At 38.2% G+C, this 10,153-nt stretch overlaps 1 protein-coding gene and 1 long non-coding RNA gene across 7 annotated transcripts; both read left to right on the top strand.

Moving 5' to 3' along the window:
• Window positions 1-1,280: 1,280 nt before the first annotated feature.
• Window positions 1,281-4,395, top strand: LOC114543639 (tubulin-specific chaperone D-like). 5 transcript variants are annotated; one of them, XR_003690139.1, is made up of 6 exons: window positions 1,281-1,599; window positions 2,184-2,267; window positions 2,643-3,518; window positions 3,605-3,731; window positions 3,891-3,983; window positions 4,259-4,395. XR_003690139.1 is itself a non-coding variant. In XM_028562540.1 (6 exons), exons 2-6 carry the CDS (start codon window positions 2,724-2,726, stop codon window positions 4,380-4,382), a joined length of 423 nt encoding a protein of 140 aa, XP_028418341.1. In that variant the 5' UTR covers window positions 1,285-2,267; window positions 2,643-2,723; the 3' UTR covers window positions 4,383-4,395. The 5 variants fall into 5 exon arrangements, 2 of the variants coding, with proteins under 2 accessions (XP_028418341.1, XP_028418340.1); XR_003690140.1 differs by having other exon boundaries at window positions 2,175-2,267; XR_003690141.1 differs by having other exon boundaries at window positions 1,284-2,267; window positions 2,643-2,765; window positions 3,373-3,518.
• A 2,915-nt stretch (window positions 4,396-7,310) lies between these two features.
• On the top strand, window positions 7,311-10,074 carry LOC114543642. Of its 2 annotated transcripts, none has more exons than XR_003690143.1 (11): window positions 7,311-7,371; window positions 7,599-7,691; window positions 7,967-8,107; window positions 8,325-8,408; window positions 8,488-8,592; window positions 8,764-8,817; window positions 8,963-9,102; window positions 9,204-9,262; window positions 9,341-9,391; window positions 9,655-9,728; window positions 9,982-10,074. It is a non-coding gene; the product is annotated as an uncharacterized LOC114543642 (long non-coding RNA). The 2 variants fall into 2 exon arrangements; XR_003690142.1 differs by having other exon boundaries at window positions 7,317-7,439.
• The last annotated feature ends 79 nt before the right edge of the window (window positions 10,075-10,153 follow it).

The raw sequence follows: 10,153 nt of genomic DNA, 5'->3' as shown, positions 1-10,153 counted from the left end.
CTAAGCACCCTTCCATTGCACCGAAAAAAACCCCGCAGTTGCAATTTAATACAAGAGACACTTCCCGATAGCAATGAATATAATCTATTGTTGGTTGGATGTTTTTCATTGCTCGAGAACAAATTCATGTTCTTGAAGTGTCTCTTCTTTTAATTTATAATGAATATTCTTACTTTTTAATTGAAGACTGAAGAGTAGATGAACGCGAAACGGCTTTATTCCAATGTTACGGGTCAATAAACATGGCGACTTCCTATTTGCAAATTTCCCGCGCATTCGCGCGATGAACAAAATATGATAGCCTGCAAACAGGCATGCGGACATTGCAGGTGGACAGTGCAGTGAGTGCACCGTGTAATCGGTGCATATTTCATGATGGTATTAATCGTTCTGGAAAGAACGATTCAACTTTGTTTTTTTACTGTTCAAGTTGGGCACAAAGTATTACAACTGACATTATATCAAATAAATTCCTTCAAATCTAGTTTCACCCTAGAATTACATTGTCATTGAGTATTTATATAAAAGGCCCGTTTACACTTGCAACTTTTTCTGCGATTCTATGTGAGATTTTCTTCCTTTGAAAAATGCGAACGAGTGGATAAGTCACGGATGTTCACACAACAGTGATAAGACACGATACAGACTTTCATCAGTGTTGCCAAGTCAGTTTTCCTAAAAATCCCAATATAGCTCCCAAAAAATCCCAAGATTCCCTATTTTCCCCCCAAAAAATCCCAAAATTTTTTTCATTAGTTCCCAGGTCCCCTCATCAGGCGAAGTGTTCAGCCATGCGCGTTAACCGAAGCCTGGCGAAATACTTGGTCTTGTATAAACGATAGGAAGAAACCTTCTCACTGATCTCAGCACTTAACTGCCGTATACTCTGTATGATATATTAAAATATTTAGTGAATAACAGTTATACCGAGCAGGCAGATTAATCAGTATTACAACTATCATTATTAAAACATTATCTTGTCTCTATTCTAAAAAATCCCAAGAAAAATCCCAAGGTCTTATTAAAAAAATAAAAATCCCAAAAAAATCCCAACAGCCTTAAAAAATCCCAAGATCTTGGGATAAAATCCCAAGGTTGGCAACACTGACTTTCATAAATCTTTTAACAGCACGATTTTATATCGATTGTAACACGAGCGTGTCCGATTATAGTACGATATTGAACCGATGATCCGATTTCCGCCATATTCCGACCTCGGGATTAGCCAATCACAAGCCGGACTACATTCCTGTCTTTAGCCGCATGCAAGTCCTTAATGACGCTGTTTCAGCGCAAATTCATTTCCGGCGAATTTCTGTTCCTCGTTCTTTAAATCCTTTGACATGTTTTGACAGCTTTCCTCTTGAAAACCACGAAATATTTCGAGTAAAAGACCTCGAAATATCATCGAAAGCATCGTTCGCCAACCATGGACATCGCCGGCTTCGTCTGGGCCGACTGGACGCCTGATTCGACTCACGGCTTTCAAACAATTGAACACTTAATCTCTTTTAATCTTCAGGCGATCTCAGCTCCGTACGATCGCGTATTTGATATTTCAAGCGGAGAAAGACAGCCAAAAGGATGTCGAAGATAATTGTAAGTTAATTAAGGAAATACTTTACTTTCTAAATCCTAATTATGCCGATTGTTAAAACACCTGCATTCTGATCGACCAGTAATGGCTATATTCTGTATTATATCATTCAAGATATTTTTTTATCACTCCAATCAGAATGGAAACTCTTTGAAAAGGCAACTGATATATTTCAACTTAAAGCAACATACCGCCTTATTCAATATAAATTGAAGAAGTGTTGGTGTCTGTAAAAACAAATGCTGGTTTAATTGATAATTTTAATTATTGTTTTGATGCTATATGGATTATGGAAGTCTTTGATTCAAATGAGCCTCTTTGATGTGGCAGACTTCATTTCGAGGGTCACTTCAGACAAAGAAGTTTAGTCCATTGGCTAGCAGTATTTCCTCTGATGTGTAAAATTTGATATCGAACATTCATATATAGTCAAAATAAGAATGCTTTGATAAGGCTAATATGTCTTGGTAAAATGCCAGCTGAAGGGTTAAAAATACTTTCTCCCACAGTCCATAAATATTGTAGTTTGATAGTGTTACATGATGGTATTGTTATGTTTCACACTGTCTCATGAAAGTATTGTTAGGGATGTTGCTTGCTGTGCTTGCTGGTCATTTGCAAGAGCCTACAATCCTGTGGAAATAAAACCATATATTGAAGAGATTGCGAGGTAGTTTACATATTTTCACATCTTCAAAATAGAAAATTCATAAACTGCAGTTGATTAAGCCCCTGCATGTTTACATGGAGTGAGTTATCCAGGCTAGGCGAGGTAAAAAGCGCATCACATGAAAGGCTTAACCTGATTAGTCTTTCATTATATGCTGTTTTCACCTCGCCCAGCCGGGATAACTCGCTCCATGTAAACAGGCTCAAAAAATGTAAAACTTGGAAGGCAGGTAAGAAAAATACTCTCTCCGCAATGAACTCTTGTTTAATCCTTGTTTTAGAATTTGAAAAATACAATTTAATTTCATTTCAAATGCGTCATTTGCTCTGGTCTTCTCTGTAAATAAAGCTCGTTTTATTTGTCTTTATTTGTCAGGGAACGTTACCTCATGGTATTGATATTCTCACGAAAACAGATTATTACGAAGTGGGGAATAGAAAGAATACTTATCTTACTATGACGTGCGTGTTATATTCCCTGGAAATATTGCTACATCATGTATAACATTCTTTAATTCTTAGTTAACTATTTATCAAATGATTTGTTTCAACTAGTCTACTAATTTGTTCAGAAGAGTAATGAAAATGAGCGTCGACAGCCTTTTCAAACTTGTCCTCATCGTAGCCATATTTGTTTTCCGCTGGGTAGGAAGCCATTCTCAACAAGACAGGAATCTAAGAAGTTTGTTTCCCCACGTATTAGCTATTCTTTATTCCTGTGGTCTAATACTCTAAACTAACCACGAGAATTTCTTTCACAACGAACTTTTGATAGTCATTTTTAGTACAAAATAACTTTAAACAACTAACATCTTTGTGTCTGGTAGCCGAGTATGGGGTGTAGTCGCAATGTTACAGTCGGCTGGTCACGTATCCTAATAATTTACATAATATATTGATTAGAAGCTCAAAGGTCAATTCTAGTTATACAAAAGGTTTTCCTCGTTTGCAAACAGCGGCCATCAGTGTCCAACTGTTGTGTTTACGAATATTTGAAAATTTTTGGAGTCCAGACTCCAGAGATCATGAACGTTGCTTGCAAGTGGACTTCTGGTGACGTTTTCGTCCATCACCTCACCTCACTAATAATCGTGTTTATTTCCTAGTGTCTACATCGCTCAATATGATACATCGCTCAATATGATGAATATCGTCAGTGCATTACTGCAAGAGAAAGCAGTCAGTGCATTACGTCATTTTACAACCTGTTTTTACAAAATGAAGAATGGATCTTCAGTGCCTGAACTTCAAGGTACAGTATCTTCCCTGAACAAGCCTGCTTGCAGGTTACACATTTCCCTGAGATCTCGTTTCCTGATTAAACCTGTTTTTATGCAGATTCATTGATCAACACGTACATCGAAAACTTGAGGCAATCATCAGAAACAACGAGGCAGGTAGAATCATTCATGCAAGTTCTGTCTGATCCAGTCTGGTTTACCAAAGAATCCAGAAGAATGCTTTGGTTAGTAAATGAGACTGGAATCACAAGCTCTGGTATTCGAGGCCAATCATAAAACATATTTTTTAGAGATCAAAACATTAGAAATCAACATCTAATTGACTTTACCTGATCCTTATACCTGCTATCTTCCACTCTGATATTTAGTCTTAAATAATTTAGGGAAGGATTTGCGTTGGCCTTGGGCGTACTCCCGAAGTTCATGCTTAATGGTTACCTCGCTGGGATACGCTTTGTTAGAGCGCTAATTCTGAGGTATTCTGAGTTTTGCCTTGTAATAATGGGGGTGTTTTGGGTCTTATCAGGTCATAGAGGGTCTTTTTGGAGTAACAGAGGTTCGTGAGAAAGATGCTGGGAAATTCGCACAATCCCGAGCGGACGCGTTGCACTCCCTGCGGGGTAAAAGACTTGAGACACCTTGAATTGATATCTTATCTCACCACAATGAGAGAATATCACCTTGAATTGATATCTTCATAATCACCTGACTAAATTTAAACCAATTGAAACCACAATTTGTCTAATTTCAGTATTGCTGAGACTGTCGGTGTTAAAAGAGAAGGGGAAAGCAATAGTGTTATCAATGAGTCTATCCTCACGCGACTCTTTCACTGTTGTTTTAAAGCTATGAATGATTACACGATCGACAGCTGAGGTGATGTTGGATCGTGGTAAGTCATTATGTAGTTTGAACTGGTCGAGAACTGTTTATAACCGGAGTGAGGTTCTATCCTGAGGTTATATCCTGAGGTATTAACACCGGATCAATAAGAGATGATCCTTTCTGGACCTCCTTTAGAAAACTGAGGGAGAAATCCAGGATAATTAAGTTGGTTTCCTTTTTTAGGAATGAGAAATGATCTTTACTAAACGATGTTATAACTTTAGGTCCCGCAAGGCGGCCATGACATGTTTATCAAAACTCATACTAGTTGTAACTGGGACGGATTCCGAACTTCTCTCTAAAGAGACGTGAGTATGTTGTCTGTATTTCATCAGAATCCCCACGCTGATTCTCAAAAGATCTCTGGCTTCCTCTCAACCTCTCTAGTTGCAATGAAATGATGTGTTGTCTGCTAAAACAATGCAGTGAAAAAATCGATCATACGAGAGCACATGCCGGAGAAATATTCCTGAAACTTATTCACAAAGAGAAGTAAGTATTTCGGGCAATCTTTAAATCTTCACTTGGGTTCAATGAATTCTCTGTTCTCCTCCTTCTCATTAGAGGTTCTTTGATGTTTGTGTTTACCAATCTTAAACAATCCCGTCTTCATTTGTTAATGCGAAACCCACAACATTAACACTGCTGTTTTATTTCTCACAGTCCTGTTATTCCAAGAATTCCTGAACACAAGCTCCTGTGTGACATATTTCCAAGGTATAGCAAAGTTAATAGTTTGCATCATTTTAATATTTACCTCGCTACGTCTTCACTGAGCTCACGATAGAGCTAGATTAATATCCACTCGTTCAACTCTTTCTGTGAATTTGATAGTTGATTAAACCAGAGTCTTTTATTCTAGAAAAGATTCTGAGAATTTAAATTGGGGTGCCGCCGCTGAAGTTTTCCGGAAAATTTCGCAGTTATTGGAAATACCGTGCCACCAATATGCCGTACTGAGTGGTATAATACTCAGCGCTGGTGGTCTTAGTGAGTCTTTGGTAAGTACACGACTTTCTTACAAGTTTTTCCAGTGATTTTAAAAGCCTGTGGTTAACTTACTGTATTAGAATTATGGTATAACATTTCATCTCTTTCGTAGATACGACAGGCTGAGATCTCGTTAGAAAATTTCCTCGGAAGACTATCTGCAAGACGAGAGTAAGTCGTATTTTAATATCTCACCTCCGGCTTTCGTTTCTTAATCTTTATGGTGGAAAAATGTGTTTCATTTGTAGGAATGAATTGATCGATCATCTCTACAAAGTTAAACTTTGTCATTGGGACATGTAAGTCTGTGTGCATGACTTTTGTGTACTGTAAATCATCACAATACTTGTTTCTAGTTGTTTTACAATGCTTGTTTCCAGTTGTACGTTGCAGCTAAAGTGTTTGTACTTTTTCCGGAAATAATAATACCGCATGTTTTCTTTCGTAAAACAAAATATCTCTGGGAAAGAAAATGATCATAAAGTTGACTTCATCCCGACCTTATAAAACTTTAGCTTTTTAATGGTGCAGTTGCAAACTCGTGTTGTATTTTTGTTTTTAGTGCTGTCAGGGAACTCGTATCCAAAGCTTTGTTTAATCTTACTGTCCGAGATCCAGTGATGATGGCGGAAGAAGGTAATATGCTTCGCTGAGAGAGAAATGTAAAATCGTTCTGAAGTTATGAAGAAGACGATTAACTAGGAGGGAGGGAGGGAGGAAGGCACTTTGTGGGGCGAGTAGGGGGTGTGGGGCAACCCCTCGAAGAATAACGGGAGGATAGAACAGATTGTGAAGGAGATTGACGCTTGACAGAAAGGGGGAGAGTCATCTCGTCAAAGAATAAATGTATCAAGTTTATCCTTCAATAACTTGTGTTTTCCGTTCACAGTTCTTCCTGCAATCTTACCTCAGACCGTTGGCTTGGATCTTCACGCTAGGCACGGCAGCGTCTTATGTGCAGCTGAAATAACGCATGCCTTGTATCGCTACGGTGTTGAAAACAACAGGTGCGTCTCGGCTTTTACCTTCCTGTTCTTGATGAAGAAATATCATTATTTATTGATTGATATATAGGAGCTTAGAGGATACACTTGGTGCTTCTTGTATTGGTGCTTCTTGTATTGGTGCATTGGAGCAGATCATACCCAAGGTATAGCACGCAATTCAGCCTTATAGGCTGCTATGTGTTATCTTAATTAAATCTATCTATCTATCTATCTATCTATCTATCTATCTATCTATCTATCTATCTATCTGTCCAAGTACTTATATTATATAAATATTTTTATTTCCCACCTGATAATTTAATGTTAATACCTGCATTCCCTTTCTTTTATATCAAAGATGAAACTATTGGCAAGATCTTTCAGGTTTTGTTCATTGCAATTCTTTAATATTAACGATTAGTTTCTGTGTTTATTTCTTTAGTTTCGTGGCGATCGACCATCGATGATAACATCAGTCATCAGCAACGACCAATCCAGGTTAATTGTTTTCACTTCTGTACAAACTTTTGATGCAGTTTTTGCTTACAATGTCTCTTGTCGACGGAGCTTTATTACGTTGAACCAGGGAACTCTGTGCAACAACCTTGGGGTCGCTTTTAGCCTCTCAATCAAAAGATTCTGTCTGAAACACCCTCAAAACACCTCCGTTGTCTGATTAGATTCGTTATGGTTAATGGTTAAGAGATTATGTTTTGGTTGTGTATGAAGAAACTTTCAGAATACGGAATTCTTATTTTCACTTCTTTTTCCAACAAGAGAAAGCAGTCAGTGCATTACGTCATTTTACAACCTGTTTTTACAAAATGAAGAATGGATCTTCAGTGCCTGAACTTCAAGGTACAGTATCTTCCCTGAACAAGCCTGCTTGCAGGTTACACATTTCCCTGAGATCTCGTTTCCTGATTAAACCTGTTTTTATGCAGATTCATTGATCAACACGTACATCGAAAACTTGAGGCAATCATCAGAAACAACGAGGCAGGTAGAATCATTCATGCAAGTTCTGTCTGATCCAGTCTGGTTTACCAAAGAATCCAGAAGAATGCTTTGGTTAGTAAATGAGACTGGAATCACAAGCTCTGGTATTCGAGGCCAATCATAAAACATATTTTTTAGAGATCAAAACATTAGAAATCAACATCTAATTGACTTTACCTGATCCTTATACCTGCTATCTTCCACTCTGATATTTAGTCTTAAATAATTTAGGGAAGGATTTGCGTTGGCCTTGGGCGTACTCCCGAAGTTCATGCTTAATGGTTACCTCGCTGGGATACGCTTTGTTAGAGCGCTAATTCTGAGGTATTCTGAGTTTTGACTTGTAATAATGGGGGTGTTTTGGGTCTTATCAGGTCATAGAGGGTCTTTTTGGAGTAACAGAGGTTCGTGAGAAAGATGCTGGGAAATTCGCACAATCCCGAGCGGACGCGTTGCACTCCCTGCGGGGTAAAAGACTTGAGACACCTTGAATTGATATCTTATCTCACCACAATGAGAGAATATCACCTTGAATTGATATCTTCATAATCACCTGACTAAATTTAAACCAATTGAAACCACAATTTGTCTAATTTCAGTATTGCTGAGACTGTCGGTGTTAAAAGAGAAGGGGAAAGCAATAGTGTTATCAATGAGTCTATCCTCACGCGACTCTTTCACTGTTGTTTTAAAGCTATGAATGATTACACGATCGACAGCTGAGGTGATGTTGGATCGTGGTAAGTCATTATGTAGTTTGAACTGGTCGAGAACTGTTTATAACCGGAGTGAGGTTCTATCCTGAGGTTATATCCTGAGGTATTAACACCGGATCAATAAGAGATGATCCTTTCTGGACCTCCTTTAGAAAACTGAGGGAGAAATCCAGGATAATTAAGTTGGTTTCCTTTTTTAGGAATGAGAAATGATCTTTACTAAACGATGTTATAACTTTAGGTCCCGCAAGGCGGCCATGACATGTTTATCAAAACTCATACTAGTTGTAACTGGGACGGATTCCGAACTTCTCTCTAAAGAGACGTGAGTATGTTGTCTGTATTTCATCAGAATCCCCACGCTGATTCTCAAAAGATCTCTGGCTTCCTCTCAACCTCTCTAGTTGCAATGAAATGATGTGTTGTCTGCTAAAACAATGCAGTGAAAAAATCGATCATACGAGAGCACATGCCGGAGAAATATTCCTGAAACTTATTCACAAAGAGAAGTAAGTATTTCGGGCAATCTTTAAATCTTCACTTGGGTTCAATGAATTCTCTGTTCTCCTCCTTCTCATTAGAGGTTCTTTGATGTTTGTGTTTACCAATCTTAAACAATCCCGTCTTCATTTGTTAATGCGAAACCCACAACATTAACACTGCTGTTTTATTTCTCACAGTCCTGTTATTCCAAGAATTCCTGAACACAAGCTCCTGTGTGACATATTTCCAAGGTATAGCAAAGTTAATAGTTTGCATCATTTTAATATTTACCTCGCTACGTCTTCACTGAGCTCACGATAGAGCTAGATTAATATCCACTCGTTCAACTCTTTCTGTGAATTTGATAGTTGAATAAACCAGAGTCTTTTATTCTAGAAAAGATTCTGAGAATTTAAATTGGGGTGCCGCCGCTGAAAGTTTTCCGGAAAATTTCGCAGTTATTGGAAATACCGTGCCACCAATATGCCGTACTGAGTGGTATAATACTCAGCGCTGGTGGTCTTAGTGAGTCTTTGGTAAGTACACGACTTTCTTACAAGTTTTTCCAGTGATTTTAAAAGCCTGTGGTTAACTTACTGTATTAGAATTATGGTATAACATTTCATCTCTTTCGTAGATACGACAGGCTGAGATCTCGTTAGAAAATTTCCTCGGAAGACTATCTGCAAGACGAGAGTAAGTCGTATTTTAATATCTCACCTCCGGCTTTCGTTTCTTAATCTTTATGGTGGAAAAATGTTGTTTCATTTGTAGGAATGAATTGATCGATCATCTCTACAAAGTTAAACTTTGTCATTGGGACATGTAAGTCTGTGTGCATGACTTTTGTGTACTGTAAATCATCACAATACTTGTTTCTAGTTGTTTTACAATGCTTGTTTCCAGTTGTACGTTGCAGCTAAAGTGTTTGTACTTTTTCCGGAAATAATAATACCGCATGTTTTCTTTCGTAAAACAAAATATCTCTGGGAAAGAAAATGATCATAAAGTTGACTTCATCCCGACCTTATAAAACTTTAGCTTTTTAATGGTGCAGTTGCAAACTCGTGTTGTATTTTTGTTTTTAGTGCTGTCAGGGAACTCGTATCCAAAGCTTTGTTTAATCTTACTGTCCGAGATCCAGTGATGATGGCGGAAGAAGGTAATATGCTTCGCTGAGAGAGAAATGTAAAATCGTTCTGAAGTTATGAAGAAGACGATTAACTAGGAGGGAGGGAGGGAGGAAGGCACTTTGTGGGGCGAGTAGGGGGTGTGGGGCAACCCCTCGAAGAATAACGGGAGGATAGAACAGATTGTGAAGGAGATTGACGCTTGACAGAAAGGGGGAGAGTCATCTCGTCAAAGAATAAATGTATCAAGTTTATCCTTCAATAACTTGTGTTTTCCGTTCACAGTTCTTCCTGCAATCTTACCTCAGACCGTTGGCTTGGATCTTCACGCTAGGCACGGCAGCGTCTTATGTGCAGCTGAAATAACGCATGCCTTGTATCGCTACGGTGTTGAAAACAACAGGTGCGTCTCGGCTTTTACCTTCCTGTTCTTGATGAAGAAATATCATTATTTATT

This window comes from Dendronephthya gigantea, unplaced genomic scaffold (assembly GCF_004324835.1).
Source record: "Dendronephthya gigantea isolate DGI-Jeju-01 unplaced genomic scaffold, DenGig_1.0 000505F, whole genome shotgun sequence".
NCBI lineage: Eukaryota > Metazoa > Cnidaria > Anthozoa > Malacalcyonacea > Nephtheidae > Dendronephthya > Dendronephthya gigantea.
The sequence above is the reverse complement of the archived record's forward strand: the minus strand, read 5'-3'. Positions and strand labels throughout refer to the sequence as shown.

Excerpts from the sequence above, each read along its gene's own strand:
- LOC114543639 (XM_028562539.1), top strand. Across the intron at positions 3,519-3,604 it reads TTCAGTGCCTGAACTTCAAG|ATTCATTGATCAACACGTAC; the intron begins GTACAGTATCTT and ends GTTTTTATGCAG. Across the intron at positions 3,732-3,890 it reads GAATCCAGAAGAATGCTTTG|GGAAGGATTTGCGTTGGCCT; the intron begins GTTAGTAAATGA and ends TAAATAATTTAG.